Source organism: Myotis brandtii, unplaced genomic scaffold, assembly GCF_000412655.1.
Source record: "Myotis brandtii unplaced genomic scaffold, ASM41265v1 scaffold29, whole genome shotgun sequence".
NCBI classification, from domain to species: Eukaryota; Metazoa; Chordata; class Mammalia; order Chiroptera; family Vespertilionidae; genus Myotis; species Myotis brandtii.
The window spans coordinates 974,143-1,001,046 of record NW_005361075.1 but is presented as its reverse complement, the minus strand read 5'-3'; the positions used below and the strand labels follow the sequence as shown (position 1 = coordinate 1,001,046).

General features: G+C 37.8%; 1 protein-coding gene across 8 annotated transcripts in view; it reads right to left on the bottom strand.

Annotated features, from left to right (window-relative positions):
• ATF7 (activating transcription factor 7) overlaps positions 1-26,904 on the bottom strand; it is a 102,550-nt gene that overhangs the window by 59,135 nt on the left and 16,511 nt on the right. For 5 of the 8 annotated variants that reach the window (XM_014542036.1, XM_014542040.1, XM_005869152.2 and 2 more), the window contains exon 2: positions 20,559-20,627. In XM_014542036.1, coding sequence (XP_014397522.1) covers positions 20,559-20,606 — 48 coding nt within the window. In that variant the 5' untranslated portion in view covers positions 20,607-20,627. Of the gene's footprint in view, positions 1-20,558; positions 20,628-20,865; positions 20,987-22,130; positions 22,190-22,868; positions 22,891-26,904 lie in introns of those variants that run through there. The other 3 variants (XM_014542037.1, XM_014542039.1, XM_014542038.1) reach the window with 3 other exon arrangements.

The window sequence follows — 26,904 nt, the reverse complement described above, 5'->3', positions numbered from 1 at the left end:
ACATGTTTACCAATGATACATCTAACAAGGGCTCAATTTCCAAAATATACAAAGAACCTATACAACTCAACACCAATAAGACAAACAACCAATTAAAAACATGCAAAGGACCCAAACAGACACTTCTCCAGAGAGGACATACAAATGGCCAATAGGCACATGAAAAAATGTTCAATATCACTAATCATCAGAGAGATGCAAATCAATACCACAATGAGTTATCACCTCACACCTGCCAGGATGTCTACCATCAATAAATAAATGAACAAAAAATGCTGGTGAGGATGTGGAGAAAAGGGAAACTTAGTGCACCCTTGATGGGAATACAGACTGGTGCAGCCACTGTGGAAACAGTATAAAGTTTCCTCAAAAAATTAAAAATAGAATTGCCTTTGGACCCAGCAACCCAACTTGTGGGAATATGCTCTAATAATTCCAAAACATCAATCAGAGAGAATATATGCAACCCTATGTTCATAGCAGCTTTATTTACAATAGCCAAGATATGGAAACAGCCCAAGTAGATGAGTAGATAAAAAAGCAGTGGTACATTTACACAATGGAATACTACTCAGTCATTAAAAAGAAGGAAATCTTATCTTTTGCAACAGCATGAATAGACCTGGAGAGTATTATGCTAAGTGAAATAAGCCAGTCTGAGAAAGGCAAGTATCATGTGATCTCTCTTATATGTGGAATTTAATGCACAAAATAAACTGACAAACAAAATAGAAAAAGAGGCATGGATATATTGCCACCTTAATTTAATGCAGAAAAAAATTCTTACCATTACTTGTTGATATATTTAGCTTATTGATTATCTTCGTGTCTAACTTGCAAGGTTTTGAAATAAAACCAGGCAAATGGGAAACTCCTTAAATTTTGGATGTTTGCTTTATAGTCATAAGAGATATTTTTTAGAATATTGGCCACTGAAGAGAAGGACAACAGGTAGGCAGGGGAAAAGAATGGAATCTATGCTGCCTAGCAGTAATGCTTATCCACATGCTTCTTTACTGTCATAGTGATCCAATACTGAAGCGATTCATCAGTTTCCCTAGAAACTGCCCCTGCTAATCAATCCAGCCTCATCTCCTGCTGCTCTCCATCACAATTTGTGCTCCATCTACAGCAAGCTACCTAGAATTTCTCTGAATGTACCATGCTGTTTCTTTCTTTCATGTCTGACATTCTCTTATGTGTGGAATGTTCTCCACCTTCTCTGTCTCGTAAATTTTTCTTTATCTTTCAAAAACAGTTAAAACATAATTTCCTCTATGAAACTTTCCCTGATGTCTACCAGACCTCTCAGTACTTGAAAATACTGTACTTATATTATTACATTTATCATATTATAATTTAATTGCAGTTATGTGTCTGACTCCCATACAAGACAGGGAATAACTTTGATGTCTTATATATCTTTTTATCACTAGTATCTAGTATGATGTCTAGTACATTATAGATATTCAAGTTTTTAAAAATTAAATTGAACTCACAAAGGCTAATAAAGGTCTGACTGAATTGAGAACATTATTCATGAGCTAGTTTCTGGAAACCAGCCCCCAGACTTATTCAAAATTGGAGATATTTGGCAAAATACACAAAGGGAAAAAATGCCATTTTATTATTTCAATAGAGTCATATTCAATTTTTGATTGTGGTCTAAAATGATAAAAAATTCTTATTATATACAACCTCCCACCCTATTATATCAGAATGCAGACAAACCAGGAGGTACTAATGGGATCCTATTAACCTTCATATCACATTACAACAGCCCCATCTGTTAATTTGGGAAAGGAGTAAGGATAAATATAAAAGCCATTAAGCAGACTGATGGGTATCAGGGAAGAACTAAGACTCTGGTAACTCTTAGTCTTCACTTCTTGGTAACAACTCACTACAGCAAGTTGTAGATTTCAACCACAGTGTGGCAGGCTGTGGTTCCTACATTAGTTGTTAGAGCTGCCCTGACATATAATGGCTCCTATATTAGTTGCTAGAGCTGCCCTGACAAAGTACCACAAATCTGGTGCCTTAAACACAACAGAAATTTATTGTCTCACAACTCTGAAGGCTAGAAGTCTAAAATCAAGGCGTCAGCAGGGCTGGTTCCTTCAGAAGGATGTATTCTATGCTTCTCTCCTAGTTTCTGGTGGTTTGCTGGTAATCTTTGGTGTTCCTTGGCTGTGGCAGAATAACTCCAATCTTTATATGGTTCAATTTCCTGTTTTTATAAGGATACCAGTTATATTGCATAGGTGCCCACCTTACTGCAGTATGACCTCATAATAACTAATTACAGCTACAATGATCCTATTTCCAAATGAGGTCACATTCTGAGGTATAGACCTCTATCTAGTAAATTAACTGAATCAATAAACAACTTCCAAAACAGAAAGCACCAGGCCCAAATGGGTTGGTGAATTATACCAAACATTTAAGGAAAAAAATTATACCTATTCTCTACAATCTCTTCCAAAGGATTAGAAGCAGAGGGAATAGTTTCTTACTTATTACTCTGCCTGCCAACCTGATCACCCCCTAACCACTCTCCTGCCAGCCTGATCGACGCCTAACTGCTTCCCTGCCGGCCCAATTGCCCCCAACTACCCTCCCCTGCAGGCCTGGTCCCCTCCAGCTGCCCTCCCCTGCAGGCCTGGTTCCCCCCCCAACTGCCCTCCCCTGCAGGCCTGGCCCCCCCAACTTCCCTCCCCTGCAGGCCCAGTCGCCCCCAAATGCCCTCCCCTACCGGCCTGGTCACCCACAACTGCCCTCCCCTGCTGGCCATCTTGTGGTGGCCATCTTGTGACTACATTGGGGTGGCCATCTTGTGCGAGGGCATGATGGTCAATTTGCATATTACCTCTTTATTATATAGGATGAGGCCAGCATTACCCCAATACCAAAACAGAGAAAGGCATTACAAAAAAGAGAACTACAGACTAACATCTCTCATGTACATAGATGTGAAAATCCTCAACAAAATGTTAGTAAATAAAATCCAACAATGTATAAAAAGAATTATACACCACAACCAAGTGAGATTTATCCCAGGTATGCAAGGCTGATTCAACATTTGAAAATTAATTAATGTAATCCATTACATCAACAGGCTAAAGAAGAAAAATCACATCACCATATCAACAGATGCAAAAAAGCATTTGACAAAATCCTACACCTACTCATGATAAAAATTCTCAGCAAACTAAGAATATAGGAGAATTTCCTCAACTTGATAAAGAACATCTACAAAAAACATACAGCTAACATCATACTTAATAATGAGAAACTTGAAGCTTCCCTACTAAGAGCAAGAACAAGGCAAGGATGATCCATTCCCCCTCTCACTATTCCCTTTCAACATTGTACTAGATATCCTAGCTAATACAGTAAGACAAAAAAGGAAATAGCCCTAGCCAGTTTGGCTCAGTGTATAGAGCGTCGGCCTGGGGACTCAAGGGTCCCGGGTTCGATTCTGGTCAAGGGCACATGCCCGGGTTGCGAGCTTGGTCCCCGGCGGGGGGCGTGCAGGAGGCAGCTGATCAATGATTCGCTCTCATCATTGATATTTCTATCTTTCCCTTCCTCTCTGAAATCAATAAAAATATTTTTTTAAAAAAAGGAAATAAAAAGTATATAACTTGGGAAGGAAGAAATAAAACTTTTTTCACAGATCACATGATTGTCTGTGTAGAAAATCCAGATGAAAACAAAACAAAAAACAAAACAAAAAAACACCCAAAAAATACTCCTGGAATTAATAAGCAATTATAGCAAAGTTGCAGAGTACAAGGTTAATATACGAAAGTCGATTGTTTTCTTGTATACCAGCAATGAACAAGTGGAATATGAAATTAAAAATAATATATCATTTATATTAGCACCTCCCAAAATGAAAGACTTAGGTATAAATCTAACAAAATATGTATAAGACCTATACAAAGAAAATTATAAAACTCTAATGAACAAAATCAAAGAACTAAATATATATTTATTGTCAAGATATTAATTCTTCCCTAACTTGATCTATAGATTCAATGCAATCTCTATAAAAAACCCAGCAAGTAATATTGTGGGTGTTAACAAACTGATCCTAAACTTTATGTGGAAAGGTAAAAGACTCAGAATATCCAACACAATATTGAAGGAGAATAATGCTGATAGACTGACACTATCCAACTTCAAGACATAAAACTATAGTGATCAAGACAAGATAGTATTAGGAAACAACAGACAAAAATATTAATGGAACAGAAAAGAGAGCCCAGAAATAGACCCACATAATTATTTTTAACAAAGGAGGAAAGGTAATACAAAGGAGCAAACATGATCTTTTCACACAAACAGTGCTGGGACAATTGGACATCCACATGCAAAATATTAAATATAGATATTAACCTACAACCTTCACAAAAATAATTCTAAATGAGTCATAGACATACATTTAAAATACAAAACTATAAACTCCTAAAAGATAACACAGGAGAACACCTAGATAATCTTGGGTTTGGCAGTGACTTTTTAGAAAAAAATACCAAAGGCATTGACTCCATGAAAGCAATAATTGATACGCTAAAGTTTATTAATATTAAAAACCTCGGGGAGAGGTTGGGGGTTAATGGGAGGGATGAGGACACATTTGTAATACCTTAACCAATAAAGAAATTAAAAATATATATATTGAAAACCTCTCTGTGAAAGACAATGTCAAGAGGATGAGAAGGCAAGTCACACACCAAGAGAAAATATTTGCAAAAGATAAATCTGATAAAGGACTGTTATCCCAAATATACAAAGAACTCTTAAAACTCAACAATAAGAAAAAAAAATGGGCCAAAGATTTTGACAGACCTCACCAAAGAAGATATACAGATGGCAGCTAAGCATATGAAAAGATGCTCCACATCATATGTCCTCAGGGAACTGCAAATTAAAACAAAAACGACATAACCACTACACACCTATTCAAATGACTAAAATCCAGATCCCTGACAACACCAAATGCTTGTGAGGGTGTGATGCAATAGAAACTTTCATTAATTGCTGGTGGGAATAGAAAATGGTATAGTCACTTCGGAAGACAGTTTGGCAGTTTCTTACCAGACTAAACATACTCTTACCTTACAATCTAGCAATCGTTCTCTTTAGTATTTATCCAAGGAGTTGAAAACTATGTCGACACAAAAACCTGCACATGGATATTTTACAGCAGCTTTGTTCATAATTGCCAAAACTTGGAAGAAAACAAGATATCTTTCAGTAGGTGAACGGATAAACTGTGGTACATCCAGACAATGAAATAGTATTCAGTGCTAAGTAAAAAGGAAGAACAAGAAGAAGAAAAGAGGTATCAAGCCATGAAAAGACACAGAAGAACCCTAAATGCATAGTACTAAGTGAAAGATGCCAATCTGAAAAGACTACTTATTATATCACCCCAACTATATGGCTTTCTGAAAAAGGTAAAACTATGGAGACAGTAAAACAATCAATAGATTACCTGGGGTGGGGGGAGGAATGGGATAGGGTGAACAGGTGGAGCACAGAGGATTTTGAGAGCAGTTAAAATACTCTGTATGATAATATAATAAAAGATACATATCATTATACATTTGTCCAAACTCATCAAATGTACAACATCATGAGCAAACCCTAAGGTAAACTATGGACTCTGGGTGATTGTGATGTACCTATAAGTGTAGGTTCATTGGTTGTAACACATATACCACTCTGGTGGGGGATGTTGATAATGGGGGAGGCTATGTTATGTGTGGGAGAAAGGAATGTGTATATGGGGAATCTGTACTTCCCCTTCAATTTTGCTGTGAATCTAAAATAGCTCTAAAAACATACTCTTAAAAAATTGAAAACCACTAAGTAAAAGTAAATAACTTGTTGTATGTTTATGTTCATAGAGTGCTCAGAAAAAAAAGTCTGAAAAATTAAGCCTGAAGTAGAGTACTCACTGCTTATTAATCTAACTAGAGGCCTGGTACACGAAATTCGTGCACTGTGTGTGTGTGTGTGTGGGGGGGGGTTGTCCCTCAGCCCAGCCTGCACCCTCTCCAATCTGGGACCCCACAGGGATCAGGCCTAAACTGGCAGTTGGACATCCCTCTCAAAATCCGGGACTGCTGGCTCCCAACCGCTCGCCTGCCTGCCTACCTGATTGCCTCTAACGCTTCTGCCTGCCAGCCTGATCACCTCCTAACCACTCCCCTGCCAGCCTGATCAACGCCTAACTGCTCCCCTGCTGGCCCGATCGCCCCCAACTGCCCTCCCCTGCAGGCCTGGTTGCCCCTAACTGTCCTCCCCTGCCGGCCTGGTCGTCCCCAACTGCCCTCCCCTGCAGGCCTGATCGCCCACAACTGCCCTCCCCTGCCGGCCATCTTGTGGCCAAATGGAGGCAGCCATTTTTTGACCACGGGGGGCAGCCATCTTGTGTGGGGACGTGATGGTCAATTTGCATATCACCTCTTTATTATATAGGATGTTAAGACAGAAAAGCACAGCATAGCAGAAAGTCCAGCTTCCAAGCAAGAATTGTCAAGAGTCTCTTTGACAGACTCCAATCCAATTATGCCCCAGCCGCTGATTTTTCTATCACCATTTCCCCTTTGTTTCTGAGACAGCATCCATGACCTTCTGTTCATGCGGTAAGGAAGAAATTGCTTCCCAGAAAGGCTTAGCCCACTGCATTTTTCTAGATAAAGAAAAAACAAAAAGCCATTCGACTCTGACAAGCTGATTACTGTCTGTGGAGGAGCAAAATGCCTCCCATAGGACTAGGGAATAGCCAACAAGGTACAATATGTTCGAACCTTTAACCACTGCTCTACCAAGAGATGCTAAAGATGCACATTCATTCTCTCTCTTTCTTTCTTTTTCTCTTCTCTCTTCTCTCCTCTTCCCTCTCCCCTCTCTCCTCTCTCTCTCTCTCTCTCTCTCTCTCTCTCTCTCTCTCTCTCTCGTCCCATGTGAATGACTGAAAGTAAAAGCCTCCTAAGGCCCTATCTGGCTGTAGTTTCAAATGCATATAAAGTACAAGAATGCTGAAATAAAGTCTCCCCTTTCCACTTTTGCAATTACCTATGCATAAAACTTAGAAGAAAAGGAAAGGCTTAAGAGGGAATTGCTAAATTTTAAAAAATCTAATATAGTGCCTTATAAACACATATTTAGAACCTAGGCCCTTGAAGATTTTAGAGTAACCACTTTTATTGTCCCCTCCCAATTCAGCCTAAGTGGACTATAGTCTCTTCCTTAGTCCTAAGAACTACCTTGGAACTGAACTAAAATGTCTGAAGTTATAAACACAATACAGTGAAAAAATGAATGCACACAGATTACCACTGTGTAAAAAAGTGATGCTCAGAGAAGTGACAGATGTCTAATACTATCTGCCCATTCTGGTATTACACAGCTAACTCCACCTAAACAACACAACTGAGATCTTTAAAACTATTTCAGCAAGTCTTTTCACTTGATTCAAATATAACTGATGCCTGTTAAAGAGTTTTTTGTGCAGGGGGAGGGTCATCAAGCTTGATAACAGAGACACAAAACGGAGGTAACTGAGGCTTAGCATTAAAAAACAGACCTTAAGCACTAGCCGGTTTGACTCAGTGGATAGAGCATTGGCCTGTGGACCAAAGGGTCCCGGGTTTGATTCAGGTCAAAGGCATGTACCTTGGTTGCAGGCCCCTCCCCAGGCCCCGGGCTTGTGCAGGAGGCAACCAAACGATGTGTTTCTCTCACACTGATGTTTCTCTCTGTCTTTCCCTCTCTCTTCCACTCTCCCTAAAAATCAATGAAAAAATATCCTGGGGTGAGGATTAACCAAAAAATAAAAAAATAATCCATCCTATTGAGCTGTCACTGTCTGTCCAATAACCTCATAGGAGCCAAGTTTGTAGTCTATGTTTGATAGGTTGCTGCCTTGAATCCCTTTTCCCTTTGCATTTATAGTTTTATAGGAACTCTTGTCAGGACACACACACACACACACACACACACACACACACACACACAAGTATATGCATACATACAACTAACTGGCCTGTCCGAAGCATCCAGTAAAATAAACAAATGAGATCTTTGGATACCTATAGTCATTATTTTTGTAGTTTGTGACCTTGCCCAAAAAAGCATTCTCAGCTCTGAAGCCAAGAATTTGACTTCACCGTCAGAGGTAAAAAAAAAAAGATAAGAGTATAGTCAGATATTTTCTGCAGTTGAATGAAGAATTAGTTTCACACAGTCCACAGTTATACAATGAATCATTATCAGAATCAAGAAAGAATATATATGCAACTTTCCAGTAAAAGATAAAGACATTCAAACAAAACAAACAAAGAATTCCTTTACTATAAATATCAACTATGAGACTCCAATCTCTTTTGGTCCTTTATGTGTACTTCAACATATTTTTATCACAAGTCATTTCACATAAATATTTTCATGTATCTATTTAGTTGTAAACTTTCACTTCCAATAATAAATTATATGTCCACTGCATTAGCACACCACAGTTTGTAAGGAAAGAGCAGATATATGGCAGTGCTATGAAGTCAAAGAAGGAAAGGATATGAAATGTGAGTGGAGAATAATTTTATTATTCAACAAGTAAAACCCTTCATGTATCTATCATATGTCAAGAACATCAGAGAATAAACAAGCTAGCAATCACTGGGTAAAACATACATCTCATCACACTGTTAAAGTACTTCAAATCACACCCTAATTCCACTTTAGTCATATTTCCTCTTGTTACCAATTAGTATAGCAGCCACTATAACAAAAGCTGCACTACTACATGGCACTACACAAAGCAAGATACCCAGATCCCATCCTTTGCATTTGGGAACTTACAGGCATAAAACTAATATGGAGAAGAAGGGAATATGAATCAGGAAGTGACCCAGTCTAGAATTCACAAAGATGACTCCACAATGCTTCTTTGGGCCTATTAGTGGAGGATGCTGAAACTCTGATTTTTAGGTTCCAGTTTTCTACATTTCTGGTTGGCCAAAAATTAGTTTCCTTGCCCTGGCTGATGTGGTTCAGTGGTTAGAGTATCAGCCCACAAATCGAACGGTCCCAGATTCGATTCCCAGTTAAGGGCATGTACCTGGGTCACAGGTTCGATCTCCAGTCCAGGTCCCGGGTGCATGTGGGAGGCAAACTATTGATGTCTCTCTCTCACATAGATGTTTCTCTCCCCGCCCCCCCTTCCTTCTTTCCGTCCCTTCCACTCTCTAAAAATCAATGGGTGAGGATTAAAAAGAATTAGTTTTCTTTCCCATCTTAAAATCATATCCCTGCTGCAAAACAATGGTTGTTTATCTCACATTTCAGTAGCACTCCCAGGCAGATAAAAAACAACAACATTATAGATTAAGGCTGAGGCAGTTGCAGAGAGGTCTTTTAAGAATTCTTATCTTTTTGTACAGGCAGAGCTCAGCAGTCAATCCAGCTCTCTCTGGTATGGCATTCAGGCCTAGATCAGCAGCAAACTATAGGTTTCTATCAGCAGCAAGCCAAATCTTAACTAACTGCACTTGTCCCATTTACCAAAAAACCACTACTTACCCATATTGTTCTATACTAGATATACATATTTACATGTATATGGAGAATAAGAAAGCAGTTGAAACTAGTCTGTCTGGGTTTGCACTGCAGTTCCATCACAAAATATTATGTGACCTTGTACAAGTTATTTAACCTGAGCCTCTTTTCTCATCTGCAAAATTGGGATAATATTTTATCCTCCCTCAAGGAATTTCTAGGATTAAATAATACCAGTAAAGCACTTTTCCACAGTTCAGAATAAGAGCTCAGTTAGCTTCTGTTATTGTTGCTGTTGTTATTGTTATCACATTGATAAAGTTAAACAATTTTCTTTGTAATTTGTTCTTTCTCATATCCCCCCATATGATCCCTGGGTGGAATATAATTTTCCTGCACTTTATATAAACACAACATTTCCTCTAAGTTGTATGTGTATGTATGTATACATGAGCTGTTGGTCTGCACTAATTATGTTAATCTTGAACATCATGGTATAGAGCTTTCCTAGGCCAATGTTCATCTTACTTCAGAGTCAGTTAGATTCAATAAATAAGAAAATTATATCAGTATTAAGGCCAAGACTGGAAAATTCTCATATGTAGCCAAATCTAGTCGATAAAGAGTCAATATCTCTATGAAAAGAGACCATACCCAATACCAGGTAGTTTGAATTCTAAGTAGACAGGAAACTTGAATCCTAAAACTAGAGAAATAAGGTCACTCTCATTTCCCCATATTGTATCAATCTAAATTTTCCAGAGCAAGAAAAGGAGAAAATGTCTCTCTTTCTGTCCAAAGAGAATGAAGTTGCTTCTAGTGTTTATTGGGGCTCTTAAGCTCTTAAGATTTATACTTCTCACCAGCTTATAGTAGAAGGAAGTTGAGATAGCCCAAAACATTCTCATAAGTTGCCATGTCTCCTTTGCTTTGGGGCCATTCCACCTAAGCCAGTTCTCATCTATTATCTCCTAACCCCAAAGGAAAACTTTATGTAGCCAATATTACATCTGTGGTTAAACTAATTTATACTAAAGAGTGAATTATAGCTCCCATACTTTTAAAAAAAAATGTTTTTATTGATTTTAGAGAAAGAGGAAGGGAAAGTGAGAGAGAGAGAGAGAGAGAGAGAGAGAGAGAGAGAGAGAGAATCATCTATGTGAGAGAGCAACATCGATCGGCTGCCTCCTGCACAGCCCCCACTGGGGATCAATCCCACAACCTGGGAATGTGCCCTGACCAGGAATCGAACCGGTGACCTTCTGGTGGACAGGACAATGCCCAACCAACTGAGCAAAACTAGCCAGGGCTAAATAACATTAATTTACATGAATTTTTATTTAATGTAGAAGTACAAGGGTTTATTCAACAACAAAGATTTATTAAAAAAATGAAAATCTTACCTAGTAATAGACAAACATGTAAATTGACCGTACCTTCGCTACACTAACCAGCCAATCAGGGGAGTATGCAAATTAATCTAACAAAGATGGCGGTTAATTTGCATACGTAGGCTCCAAGTGGTGGAGCGAAGCCTGACGACCCGGGGGCCGGCGGAGCAGGAAAGCCTCACGGCCCCAAAAATGCTAAGCGACCGTCCGACTGATAGCTATGACGCCACAATGACCACCAGGGGGCAGACGCTCCGACCGGTAGCGGCCGATCCCCACAGGCCAGGCAGAGGGACCCCACTTTCCAAAGGGACCCTGCTCACTCCGAAAATGCCCTTCAAGCCACAGCACTGCCCCAGGTGCGGCCCGCTGTGGAGAGACCCCGGGAGGTTGGCTCCAGGGCCTGTCCGGCCTGCCAGCCACCTTCTAATTAATTTCCTTTTAATGTGCACGAATCCGTGCACTGGGACACTAGTATAAAAATAATGTAAGCAAAAAAAAAAAAAAAGAAAGAAAAGAAAAAGGGTTATTTCTGGATAGGGAATCTTTCCTGTTTACTTTCAAACTGCACTGAATTTTTTCAATCACATATAAGGCTGCCTATGGGAGGGGAGAGGAGAGACTTTACTGTCCTTAACCTTAACAAATGAAAAGGGCTCTACTTCCTCTTGTTTTGCCCAGCCCTAATACCTTGACACCCCAAATACAGCCAATTAAGTGTTCATCCTGTCCTTTGAATACCTAGAACCAGAAGAACTGTCACTAGGCAAGCCAAATCTTTTAACATCAGAGAGATAGAAAGGGTGGCCATCTAAATCTCTGGATAGATTCTTGGACTTTTAGAGGGACTGACTGTGGAGCTGTGATCTCACATGTCTAATTTTTTCTCCCTCTTTCTCCAGCTATTCTCAATCACATGATTATCTGCTTACAACTTTAAAAAATTAGAAGACTGCATGACTAACTATAGAGATAGCAAAAAGATCAAGAGTTACTAGGGGCTGGGGAGAGGGAGAAAAAAGATAAGAATTCTTAAACCATTCTGTACCATACTGTAATAATGGATACATGCTATTATACATTTGCCCAAACCCACAGAATGCACAACACAAACAGTGAACCCTAATGTAAACTTTAGTTAATAATAATGTATCAATACTGGCTCATCAGTTGTAACAAATGTATCACAGTAAAATGATTTGGTGGTAGGGGGAGTAGAGTGATAGGGGTATATGGGAACTCTGTAGTATTTACTTCCCACTCTTTTTTTTTCTTGTAAATATAAAATTAATCTTAAAAAGAATCTATTATTTTTTTTAAGTTAGAGGAAATTCTGGTGAATAATCCCTACCAGGTACAATAGCAGCTAATACAAGCCAAGGCAAGCTGTGCAAGAGGAAGGCAAGAAGTAAAAAATTAGATTATAGCACTTGATCACAAACTGAAGAAGACAGTAACTAAAGACAAGGAAAGAGGCTTGAGGAAGTGAGGGTGGGGGGAGGAAGACAATTCTCACAGCATTTTTATAGTGACTGGTGTGCAAAAACTAAAGCAAATGTTATCTTCCTTAGAGAAAGAGAAACCAAACTTAGAAGAGGCACTGAGATACTCAGCAGAAAAATCACCACTAAGCCTCAATTATAATTATGAGTGTCACCCTGATGCCCCTCCCTGTGGCCAAGAAATCAGTTTGTCATTGTAACCAAGTCTGCAACCTGTGCTGGTGCCAATCTTTATGGTAGACTGAAGTATTTTTTTCAGGAAAATCAAGGGATAATTGCCCAGTATCAAAAGAAGATTAGACCCTTGGGAAGAAAGAGGGGCATCCCTTTTGCCACAGGATGATTCTCTCTGGAATAACATAAATGGTTCTTCTAGAGACATGTCTTTGATAAGCGGAGCTCTGGTTCTGACAGCCAATCTGCTGAATGCCAAACAGAGCACTCAAGCGTTCTACAATGACTCAAAGGACACGGCAAGGCTGCAGATTTATTCTGCAGACTTTCCCTGCAGAGCTACTCCAGTTTTTCAAAGGCAAAAAGGGAGAACTTTTTCTTTCCAGCCTAGGGAATTGCAAATTCCACCTGGGATCAAAAGACAGAACTATGTTTGCTCAAAATCTGACATCATCTATGTGAACTACAAGATTTAAAAGCTGGAATGATAGCTGGCAATTTTAGTCTTTAGAGCAGAAGTTGGTTCAGCTCTTCAATCTGCCAGCAGAATCAGGAGTCACACAGGGCACATAGTGTGCCAGACTGGGAATGGCTAATTTCACAAAGTCGTCCTCATTCTCTATGTACTTTCACACGACAATTGCAAACAGTTCAGATTCTTACCAAAGCATAATCTTACGCAGTTCACTGCACAAAGAAATTTCAAAGTAAAAACACGAAAGCACTATTACAAAGAGATAAACCCCAACACTTCCATCTTTTCTCTGTAATTCTTTCTTTTTTGAAACCCTATACTTAACATGATAATTGTTAGAGAAAATTTAAAAAGTGAAACCTATCTACAACAATCTATTAACAACAGCATTTATCCCTCACAATTTTTATGTCATTTCTTCAAGATGAGCTTTTGAAAGAGAAAAGCTTTCTACACATCCTAACTCAAAAGTAACAGCCATGTGCTATGATTTATAGGACAGTTCCTCTGTGGTTAAATAGATTCAGCCCTCAAAAAAACAAAAGGAAACGAGGCTAGAAACCTAAGATATCCAATTTCTGTTTAAAACCTTTTTGTCATGATAAACAAAGATTTAAAAACACTAAAATTTAGAGGTAATCACCTCGATTTTGATTTTTAAAAACATGCATTACTATAGTGACCAAGTACCCTGGAATAGGTACTGGAGCAAAAGGGTTAGTAATAGCAAAATATAACACAGAAAAGTATAAGCCGAAAATCAGAATAAAAAATTTTCCTCCCCAAAATCCCAAAATATACAACACTTTTAACAAAAAAATGAATAAAAAAAGGACAAAATAAAGATGTTTTGCTTTATAAGCAATATTGGCAAACAATATACGTGAAATTTTTAGATATAACCAAGTCTAAAAATTTAGCTAAGTGTTTACTAACACAACTGTAACCCTTTCAAAGGGTTTTATGATTTGGTTGTAAAGACTCAATTAAGATAAAAACCAGGCTCTGACCAAACTCCAGCTCAAGGGGCTTTTCTTATATTATAAAGTCTAATTTAAAAGGGGCATCGTGTTTTAAATCACTGGCATATGGTTAAAAAGCTTAAATTTGCCCAGTTACATCCTTTGAGCAGAATGTGTAAGCTCTCTTTCTTCTCCTATGAAAGAGCTTCCAAAGAGCAGCTCCTGCACCTTAATTCATAATGCACAATTTATCGGCGTTCCCTTTCCTTTCTAAATGGCCGGGAGGGAAGAAGAGCTCCACAGCCACTGTGTGTGGTTAGTAATGGCGCTTTTACTTGTCATTGTACAAAGCCTGTTAAATATTTACAACACAGACAGCAATATCTGGTCCTAAACACCAGTTGTATGTTTGAATTTTTTTTTGAAATAAATCTATGACAAGTTTTCCCCAGCAAAACGCCAGAAGACTTTCCTAACAGCTTCAAGAGACCCAGTGGGTCCAGAGGAGCAGTTATAGGCCATCTGGTGATTACTTATTATTATTTATACAGCACTGTAGATGTACACACAGATGTGTTATGAATCCACATACAGAGCAGGCCCTAACAAGGGCTTCAGACAAAATGCAACTGCTGAGCAAGTCAATCTGCATTAAAGAAACACACTAACCAGAGAGTGGGAGCACACTGGCTGTTATTCTATCTGCCACATTAGCTGGAAGAGTATTTGATAAAAGAATGAAGAATTCTATACAATAATGACAATATCTTGTAAGTCAACAACCTAACCATATGTGGTTTTTCAGGGGTGGCAAATGAGAATTAATAAAGGACAGGATCTCAGATCCAGAAGGCACTTTATAAACTTGGCAGTTTGTTAAAAAAGGGAGTCGGAAAGCGTCCCTCTCCTAATTTAGGAAGAACTGAGATATAAACATACAGGATTTTTTTTTCCTAACAGCAATGCTCTGAGAACAGTTTCTGGGCTCTTATTCCAAATATTAAGTCATATCCAAGAAAAATAAGTGAATAAATGAAAAAATTTTACCTTAATTTTTTGGGTATAGTTCCAATTAGGTTTATACAGCTTTTTTTGAGGCAGACTGGAACAAGAATGCTTTTAATCTACTATGCTTTTAGTAATATAATAAAAAATATAACATGGGAAACTAAAATAATCACCTAAATGTTTCTAAAAATAAGTGTCCAGAGCGCCAGATCTGACGTTCAAAAACTTGGATTTAATTCCTAGTTCGTAAAACCTCTACACTTCTTTTTACCCCAGTCCCAATTTTATCAACACAATGCATAACAGTGGTCTACTTCCATCACAAGGTTACATAAAACTGCAGCATATTCAGAGTGAACTGAAAGCTATTGCAAAATCAACATATTATTACAAAAAACAAGGTTAGCATTTGGCCTAATTGTGCATAATGCAGTGTATTTTCAGCTGCCTGACAGCATGCAGGCACTCATACCAGATGGGAACTGGATGAATTATTGAATGAAATATGAATTATTAAATAAAAATTTGAATTTTTTTAAACTCTTGGCAGAGGGTGAGGAAGAAAGGCTTATTTGTTTGCCTGAAACTGCCCTCACCTGTTGAAGCATGTAAAGATAGCATATACCACCATAAATGGCATTTACCTACCAAAGCCATTTCTTCCATTGTTATTCTCCAATTCACGATGCTCCCTTAATATAAAAAAATTCAGTAATCAGCACCAACCCATTCTTCCATGCTTTTCTTTTGTGCTAATGCCAGTTAATAGGGAAACTTGCCAAAGGGATAGAATTAAAAATCCAGAGTCCCATAGTATCTGTATGGCCCATTTAATGGGAAGGCTGGGATAATAGGAATAATCTCTATAGATTTGTGTTAAACAGGCAGTAAAACATATACCTTTGTAGCATGCCAGCATTTAACCAATCACAGAAACTATTTGTTGCCTCATATATTACAAGGCAATAGAGATTTAAGGGATAATGTTCATGGAGGCAGAGGATACGAAGCAATAAACAGCATTGGAGGTTGGTTAAATGCCAAGTGAAGCCAGGACTACAGCATCATAAACATTATTCCTACTATCTGACAAGATAAGGAGGTACAAGAAAACTGCCCTCAATCCCACCACAACTAGGGCTCTACTGCTATTCTTGGCCTTAGAAAGGAAAAACAAAGCCAGGACTACAGCATCATAAACATTATTCCTACTATATGACAAGATAAGGAGGTACAAGAAACTGCCCTCAATCCCACCACAACTAGGGCTCTATTGCTATTCTTGGCCTTAGAAAGGAAAAACAGGAGTTCCATGAGCAAATTACATTTCATGTCTCAGAAAGGTATGAACAGAACCCCAACTTGTACCTAAATGTCCTCTGGGAGAAGAAAAGCTCTAATAGTAGATATCCTCAGAGGGGAAAAAAAAGAGTAACAGCCCCTAAGGTCACACTGGACAGAGAAACAATCAAAAGATTTTTCCTTAAAAGGACAGCATTGATACAGAGTAGTTATTACAGAAACCTTTCTCAACGACTAATAATAGGATGATACTATACGTTAAGTAGTATCTCTTCATAGGAAATGTGTTCCTGTTTTTAAGGAAACAGACATTTTAAGTAATAAGCTTATATGACCAGCTTCTGCTCAGTGACTTGATTACGATAACCAGAAAGACTACTTAAATATGAATAATTTGTACTGTAATACAGTATCTATCTATGCTTGAGAGGAGGTATAGAAATATGGAATTGGTTGACTATTGAAAATAAAAACTGGACAAAAAGCATCCAAAAGGTATGTTATCTAACTGCATCCTCATGAAATAATATATCTAATTAAAGATTACTGACCAATACATAGTAATTTTTCCTACTTTATAATCCACCTTCAAGTAAAAGTGCCTCCTAAAGCATTAAAAAAAATCACAAGATTTGCTGGATTCAGCCACCAACTATATTTCTATTATTTAACACTCACATACAGGCAAAGCCATTTTATAGTCACAATGTTTTTAAAATAAAAGGTTGGCAAAAGTAGGTTTATAGTTGTGATATGCAAAACATAGAGGTTATTCTTGTATTATAATTTATTATTGTATTATTTTCCATACAAACAACTATAAATCTACTTTTGCCCCACCCTGTATATGCTATCTTTTAACCATCACATCAAAAACCCATACAACTCAAATTTAACCAGCCCTTTGTCACAGGGAATCTGGGGCACGATTGCCTTAACAACACTAACCCATTCTCTGGAGGCAGCTCTGTTAACTACCTCTGCTGCCACGTTCCACAGAGAGGTATTAGTAGGAATATTGCTTTCCCTGAATTCCTCTTCATGAAGGTGATGAGGCTCAAGAGAAAGAGAGTCTCAACAGAGAAAAGCCATATCACCTGTCTTTTCAGATAAGAATGCAGAGAACACAACCTTTAGCAGCCATCTCTAAAAAAAAGTGCAGGCAGCATATTTAGAACTCAGCTGTGTCACATCAGACTTACTGTTGGGAAGTGGATCATGAACAGAATCCAAAAATAACAGCCATTAAAGACCTAGCAACCAAAACATGTTTATGTATCCATTGAAAGCCTGGTGGTTTTGATTATATGGTGGAGAGTATAATCCACTAGTCTATTTTAGGTGAATTTTCCTTTCACCTTCCTAACTTAATATTAAAGTGTAAGATGTTTTCTGAGTTTGGGGGTACCTGGGGTAAAGCCTGGGCAGGCAACAGATATTAAAATAATGAAAAATTCCTATAGTTTTTGTTTGTTGGTTGGTTTTTAAGGATCAGTCTCTTGAATTATAATTTGCTTTCATTCTGTCTTCCTCTAAGTGGTTCTCAACCTGTGGGTCGCGACCCCTTTGGGGGTGGAACGACCCTTTCACAAGGGTCGCCTAAGACCATCCTGCATATCAGATATTTACATCATGATTCATAACAGTAGCAACATTACAGTTATGAAGTAGCAACGAAAATAATTTTATGGTTGGGTCACAACATGAGGAACTGTATTTAAAGGGCTAGAAGGTTGAGAACCACCAGTTAGAGTCTAACTGGTAAAAGCCACTGGTTTTTGAGACTTCTATAGCATTAAGTTCTAAACCATCCCTAACAAAAATTATCATGGTCCTTATTATCCTTCCTGGGACTTAGCCTTTTTATTATTTTACTATTTCTGGAATAAAGAATTTGAATCAATGACAGAGGTCTATAAATAGCTTAAAGGCCTCCAGGTGTCTCCAGAATGAAACCATTTTCAAGGTATATAAGGAAGTTGGATGACAGGTCAAGGGTAGTTCACTGTACCGAATTTATCTTCTCTGCTAGATTTTCACTATTTCATATAACAGTAAATCTTGCAGGGATCCCACTCTAGAGTTACTGGTATTTGTTACCAGATATTGGGAAAAACTTGGAAGAAGACTAAAATATAAGTAAAGATCTACAATTTCACCTGACCATAAAGTTTTAGCATGCAAGCAGGTAAAAAAAATCTGGCTACCTTCAAAGCCTTAAGTTGCAGCTTTCTATCCTTTTTCTATGAAACAAGTAACTTCCAAAAGAAGGCAGCAGTCTCCCGAAGTTCTGCACCCACTGAGGGGAAAAAGTCTTCAAGACCTACGCCAGAGTTTATCATTAATCCTAACAACCAAAATACCAACGAACAATTCAGAAATGGGAAGGAGAAGTAGGGGAAGAAAAAGGCTTATGGTAAACAACTCCACAATATAAGAAACCAAAGTGAAAAGTACCTACTGATTTCCTACCTCTATTCCAAAATGAAAAACAACAACAACAAAAAACACAACCCCACAAAAAAACAAACAAAAGCCCCTTCTCCCGGCTCTCAAATTTCAGTGAAAACTACTCTTTTCTGATGAGACAGCTTGAAGAAACATTATTTAGATCTCTCATCCTCAGAGAGCTTAAGAGATGCTTTTCCCATGTATTCCTTTATTTTATCATCCATTTTTATTTCTTTAAGTCCTTGTCTGGGTGGTTTTGGCACACTACATATAAGAGAGATTATAGGCGTAGAGTGGCTTAAATAATAAGTGAAGAAAAATAAATGTAAGTATGAGAAAAATATATATTTTCACCAAAAATGCAGGTTTTTAAAGTAAAGAAGAAAAGTGAAAAAGGTACCAGGTATCAATTATGGGAATCACATTAAATACTTTTATCAATAAATTCACACAAAATTTTGGAGGAATGTGGTTCAGATATGTACTCCAATACAGATGTCTGAAAAGTGAAACAAATTTACTCTATATTCCCAAGTGGCTTCTATTGTAAAAAAAAAAAAAAAAAAAAAAGTATAAACCACATGGAGAAAACATGCAGTCAACAATAAAGTTGAAAACTTTGACAAGGAAGGAAATACACCCTACAATGCTGAATACTTCAGAATACAATGCGTTTTCAGTCTTTTCTGAAAATTTCAGCATTTACTGGAATTTGAAATCATCCTCTGCCTATTCCTTGTCACCATCCCCATCTCATCCACCTCTCAAATTCCAATTCTTAGGAATCTCTGGAACTTAACTCTCTCTTCTTTTTGTCTAAGTATTTACAATGTTTAATAGAACTAGTCTGCAATCTCACACACCACCAGTAAGTGTCACTGGACAGTCACATGACATATTTCTAACTGAACAGAAATTCAACCCTTCAGGATCCATAAAATCAATTCATGAAGACAGAGAAAACTTTCTTTGTATTCCTTTATTCATCCTTTGTGGAACACAGAAATAGGGGAAGGTATAGGATGAAGAACCAAGAAAGTACAAAATGGGGGGAAAAGGCAGTTTCAAAAAATTACTTTATTAAAAAAGTATATGATGAAAAATATCTGACACATGATATACACATACACAAACAATAACATGGCAGCAGGGAAAATGGCTGAGAAGTCTTGCAGCTTATATATTGCTATGTGATCTCAGGTTCTATGTTGGATTTGTCTTTCTTAGATATCTGCCATAGCAGCTAACAATGATTTTCTGAATCAACAGTCAAAAGAAACTTTTTTTCATATTTAAAAAATCCAAATAGACTCTGGCAAATTGGGGTTAACAATGAATGGGTGCGTTCTCAGCTGCCTATCCAAACATATTAAGCTGACTTTCATATCCATGAACGTTGAGGAGAAGATATTTCAAAACTTGGTTTTGTATTTAGATAGATAGATAGGTTTAGAAAGGAGAGAGAGCAACGTGTATTCCTCAACACCGTGTTGGAAAACAAACACCAGTAGAATAACAATATGAAAGAGAGAAAGGCAGATTTCATTACAGTAGAGTGCTTACACTTCCTCATAACTTGGATTTACACACTGCAAATCCTCTGATCTGATTACCTCCAGTGATCACGTAAAATACCGGCTTTAAACTCTTTGCCTTAGTGATAAAACAGCCACTTTGATTCACAACGAGACATTCACAATAAAGTATATTGTAAACGTACCTGTCCACAGCCCGGGGCATTGCACACAAACGGTCTGTCGTCTCCCATATTTCATGTAGCAGAGCGGAGCTGAGGAGGAGGAGGTAGGGGGAAAAGTTATGTTAAATATGCTGGAGTTTTAAAAAAAAGTGCTTCAAAAATATCAACCCTAGAAACAGGTGTTCCAAGAATGCCATCTATCAAAGCTGTAAACACAGGCTACTTTGGGGAGACACATTAGACAGGTGGCATATGATCTACTTACTGTGCCTCAATTGAAACTTTTAATTAGAAAAATTTAGACCTAAATAGTCAAGGAATTTCAAACCTTTTGCTAGATTTTCCCTCTTTCTGCTACAGTATATAATACACTTCTCCAGTATGCTGAATTACAACCAGTGCAGTTCCCTATGTCAATAAATCCACTGAACGCTCGATGCGGAAGCCATATTTCTGAACTAGAGAAGACCAAAATTTGTCATTTAATTAATTAAGGGATTATAGGAGGGGTGCTCCATTTTACAGGGCTATAATCTGGCTCCCTGGTGGATAAACTAGGAGACTGTTGGCAAGGGCCGTTTATCCCAGATTATTGCCAAAGAAAACAAAGCACCCATCCTATTGGGCTACATGGGAAATAATTTTCATTAATAAAAAATAAAAATAAAAACCTTCTTCCCCACTGGGAGCCTCCTTCTCCCCCCACCAATAGTCTGTGGCAAATGGAGAAATATCGGTGCCCTTCCCCCTCTGATTCTATTTATGGCTAGGTTTTTAAAAGCAGCAATAAAACAAATGTCGACTCTTTGGGGGTTTACTGGGTGAATATGTTCCGGCTGTTTGTGCTGCTCTCGGTCAGAGTTCTTGGGCTGATCGGTTGCAGCCAACAGATGTGTGCTGCTGCAGGGGATAAAGAAATGGCACTAAAAGGCATCACCATCCATCCTCTCTATTTCTCTAAAGAATTTAACAGGGTTTATATTGTTGTTGTTTTTTAATTATTGAAGCTAACTCTTGCAATGCTGATAGAAATTCTTCGTCAAAGAACAATAATTCCAATATGAATGTGCTGGGGAAATTTTTCATCTCTCTCCTAGGAATAAAATTAGAAATACAAAAAATAGATAAAACGTACTTTGAAAGGGTGGGGAAAAAAGGAGGGGGGATATAAAAACAGTCTTTATAGGATAAACTCTTAAAGGACATTTTCAAACATCCTTCTATAAGAGAGAAAGATATATGAAGGAATATGAACAAAAGAAGGTGAAAGAGAAAGAACTAAAATTTGAATATGCCTTCAGAATTATAACCAAATTCCACATTTTTATCTTGGAGACAAACCAAAATGTCAGGTTAACCTCAGTCAGGCCTGCGTTAAAATAAAATATGAAAGTGCTAGACTAGATCTGGTAATCAGAATACCATGCTTAAAACTCAGAGGGTAGCTAGGTAACAAACAATGCTTCTTCAACTCTCGAAGACTCACTCTGGGGTTGGGAAACAGTATTTCTGGTAGTCTGATCAGTAATTCCACAACCAATCGGTGTTTAAAATTGTGGGGTGCCCGTAAAATAGAGAGGGCTTCTTAGTCACCTTTCAGTGTGACAGGAACAGGGTCTCACTATGAAGAAACTGGTGCTGCGGCATTATTGCTGTAATGGAAGAGAGCCTGCATGTACGTAGGTGTACACAGATTTATATCGCATTTAGCCAGGATAAATTGCTTCAATAAATTGTGTTCCTGAGAGGCCAGCTCAAGCTGATGATTGGGTACTGGGAAAATGAGAGCTTTATTTTTCTTCACACAGCCTCAGGACAAGGGGATTTTTCTGGTTTATCTGTTTGTTTTAAATACATGATGATTTTTTAGCACTTTCTGGAACTACAACATAGTACAAAAAATAAATACAACTAAATAAAAGTAAATAAATGCAAAGACCAAGGGCATTATGACTGAAAATTTAGAGTATTTATGAAAAGCAATTTATCTCCGGAAAAAATCCTACAACTGCTGTGCTGGAGATAATTTCCCTTCCTAATCCCAGAAACTGCTTTCTGAATATAATCACAAAATGAGATTTTATTTCAACAAGGTTCTCTAACATATTTTCAGCCAAGAAGTAAAAAACTACAAGGAATAGAGGAGATACAAGGACCAGACAAGATTCCTTATTTTTATCTTAGTTTTGTTATTTGAGGCTAAGTTTTTTTCAGTTTTCTACCTAGAGGAGGACAAGGGTCCTGGCTGAGGAGTGAGGCAATATTGGCATAGGAAGTAATGAAATAAATTCTGGAATGGTTTCCCCCACATCACAAAATTCAAAAATTTACCTGGTTTTGCACAATCACATTATAATATATGCCTTCCAAATTTTATTTAATTGAATCTTTACTAGGAAATAGAGATGAAAAATCATAACTTTTTAAAGCAATTTAAAGGGGAGCAAAAACAAGTTGGGGGGAGGGAAAGCATTAAAATGTAACAGAAGCATGCATTTTCATGACTTAAATATTCTAATCTGTCAGTCACTAACTAGGATTTCCGGCTTCCTTCCCTATTTGCTGGCTTTTGTTTGCCATTTTCACCAAAGGGAGATCACAATGGGAGGAAGGAGGCCCTCTTTCTTAAGTACCCACAATTATTCTTAAATCATTCTCTCAATCTCTTGCCCCTTTTCTTTTTCATCATTCTTGCTTTTCACTTTAAAATGATTTGTCTTTTAAAAATATTAAATATTTAGCAACAATAATGATGTCTCACCACTTTAAGAAATTTCTAGCTAACATTAAAAAATCTTTTTCCTGGCCCATGTAGATCAGTTCGATTCCCTGTCAAGGCACATGACCAGGTTGCAGGTTCAGTATGGTCAACCGATCGATGTTTCTCTCTCAAATTACTCTCACATCAATGTTTCTCTCTCTCCCTCTCTCTCTCAAATCAACAAAGAATTACTTTTTTGCCTTGGCTAGTGTGGCTCGGTTGGAACATCACCCTGTACACCAAAAGGTCAAGGGTTTGATTCCTAGTCAGAGCACATGCCTAGGCTGTAGGTTCCATTCCTAGTCGGGGCGTGAATAGGAGGCATCTGATTGATGTTTCTCTCTCTCTCTCTCTCCCCTTCCTTTCTCTCCAAAATCAGTAAAAGCATGTCTTCAGGTGAGGATTAAAAATTAGTGATAAAACGAATAAATAAAAACAAAATTTTTAAATAACAAAACAAAAATAATTTCTCCTCCATTCCCAGTCTGTTGCATCAATTGCTATATACAATGAATGCCACTGCTTATTTCTACTTCATACTTTCAAAAAGTCTCTAGCTATGAGGTCAAACTGATGCCCTCTCAAAAACAAAAAGCAACACATTTCTGTAGTATAAACCGACTGAGAGAAAAGGTGAATTCAATAATGATGTTGCCATTCACTAGAATTTAACTCAGTTCATTTGTAACTGCACTGTTTGACAAGTAGGTCATGTGTCTGGCCATGGCACTCACATCCATAGTATGCTTCTTGATCTTCAGGATGAAACTCAAGCATTTTATAGAACTAAGCAATAAATAGCAAGTAAAGGAAATATATAGGGTGTCCCTCCCAAAAATGTATATACACTTTAACAGCTGATAGCTCAATTTTGAAAATGAAATATATTTTAATAAACACTGCCTTTATAATTATTCAAAGTGTGTGCATTCATTTTTGGGGGAACATCCTATATTTAGAGATATCTCCAAAGGGAAGTGGAGAACTTAGAACAGGGAAAAAAAGGATGCATAAAAAGGCTCTCCTAGAGGCCAAGTCTGCCAAGGAAAAGGCTCAAGTACTCAAGAATCAGCAGAATGCATAAATGATAAAAATTAGTATTTGCTCAAAAGATAGAAAGTTATCTGAATGCTGGGAGGGAACTGAAGAATTTCCAAGATTTAGAAAATGATTTTTAATAACTGGGGTAATTTCGTAAAATCTATGTTAAATAGTTTTGTCACAGCCAGAAGTATAACCTAAAATAGTCAATGTACAAATTAAAAAATTATCTCTCTATTGTGCATATGTGTATCTCTCTCTCTCTACCTTTATATTTTTAAAATAAAATAATTAAATATGGAGCCCTAGCTGGTTTGGCTCAGTGGATACAGCATCCGCCTGAGGACTGAAGGGTCCCGGGTTCGATTCCAGTCAAGGGCATGTATCTGGGTTGCAGGCTCCTTCCCCGCGCAGGCCCTGCTCGGGCCCTGGTCAGGACTCGTACAGGAGGCAACCAATCGATGTGTTTCTCTCACATCAATATTTCTGTCTTTTCCTCTCTCTCCCATTCTCTCTAAAAATCAATGGGAAAATATCCTTGGGTGAGGATTAAAAAATAATAATAAAATGAATAAAAAATAAAATAAAAATGGAATCTGTCACTGAGGTCCAAAGAGTCAGTTCTCTGGACCTGGTTATAAATGTGATTATTTCTTTAGTAACCAACTAATGTTAATAAGATGGCCCAACTTTCAGTAAGGAATAAAAGCCATATACAAACACACCCAAGGGTCTGTTCTTAGGTTCCTAATAACAAAAAGCAGCTGTTGCTAGGTACAAAAAATGAGAAGGGCACATGTACCATAATATCAAAGATTCATGAAAATCTAGAAGGGGTTCAGACTAGCTATCACTCATTCATTCAGAAAACATTACTAAGGAACTACTAAGTGCAAGGGAAAGTGGACATAAAAATAAAAAGACAATAGACCTCTGCAAAAAAAAAAAAATCACTCATCTATGTCAAAGAAAACCAGAGCTGGATAGTAACGTGGTAAAACAGATTTTATTCAGGATTATTGCAATAGGGGAAAAGACATCTCAGTATAAGAACTGGGCTCAATTCCAAATACAGCATGGGCAAGTGGGAATGCATAGCCAAGCACCAGGGTGAGGGGTCGATGGATAGAAAATTACTAAGAAGAGAAGGGAGATTCTGGCTAAAATGACCTAACAGGATTCTTGCTGAAGACAGGCCAGAGTGATCAGACATCACCTGGTGGATGGTGGAGGATGAAGAACCTGATCAGATATGAAGGTGATCAGATATCAGGGTGGAGGAAGCAGTTTTTACTGAAACTGGATTTTATGCCCTAGCTGGTTTTGCTCAGTGGATAGAGCCTCGGCCTGCGGACTGAAGGTTCCCTTCCCGTCAAGAGCACATGTCCAGGTTGTGAGCTCAATCCCCAGTAGGGGGCGTGTAGGAGGCAGCCGATCAATGATTTTCGCTCATCACTGATGTTTCTATCTCTCTCTCCTTCTCCCTTCCTCTCTGAAATCAATAAAAATATACTTAAAAAACAAACAAACAAAGGAAACCACTGGATTTTACAAGGAAGTGCATACACAGATGGGCCTAAAAGAAGGTTTAGGAGCCTCATTAAAATTTGGACAGGCAAAGAATCGTTGTCATCTGACAGGAAAGATGCCAGGTAAGTAGTAAGAATGATGGCTTAATTTATAAGTTCAATTAGTCAGAGGTGATCAGTGCACATATTAGACCCCTTGCTATTTCACCTATTCTTTGTAGTCATTCATCAAATTGTTTTGCTAGCAATTCTAGAGTATAGACTAGAGCACAAAAAAGAGGGGTTAACAGTCTTGGTAAAAAATCTGACAAGGAAAAAGTTTGAAACTAATAACCACAATTTACTTTTTAGGCCAAAAAGTAAATTAACTCAGCTTAAAATTCAGTAATTCACTAAATATTTTCTTCAGTGCCTGCCATATGCTCTAGGCCCCAGAATTCAACAGTGAATGAGACAGACAAGGTTTCTACCCTCATAGTGCTTATGGTCTAAAAGGAAAAAACAAATATTAAGCCAATAAAATAATTTTAGATTAATAACAAATAATTCTATAAAAGAAATGAAATAGTGGTATGTTAGTGACTAGAAGTGGACTACTTTGTTTCATGAATAAAAAGGAAATGGCTATATTATTTGTGACCAAAGGGGAATGGGATAGAATACAGAAATCTAGGTTAAAATTCCTGGAAGCATTTCCTCTTACAAGACAGTTGATGTTCAATAAATATTTATTTATTTAATCTAACGGTGATATTCAAGTATACTTTGCTCAAGTATACTTTGAGTTTTTGCAGAAAGCTGTTGGGACCACAAAACAACTGCTATGCAGGTATTTATGTATTTAAAGCTATTCATAGAGAAGACATTTTAAACATATATTTACAACTACTTTGTGCCTAAGGCATTTTATGTGACTACTAGAGGCCCAGTGCACGAATTCATGCATGGGTGGGGTCCGGCCAGCCCGGCCCCAATCAGGGCAGATGGGGCTGGGCCTGTCGGGAGGAGAAGTTGGCGGGAGGTTGGCCGGCAGGCC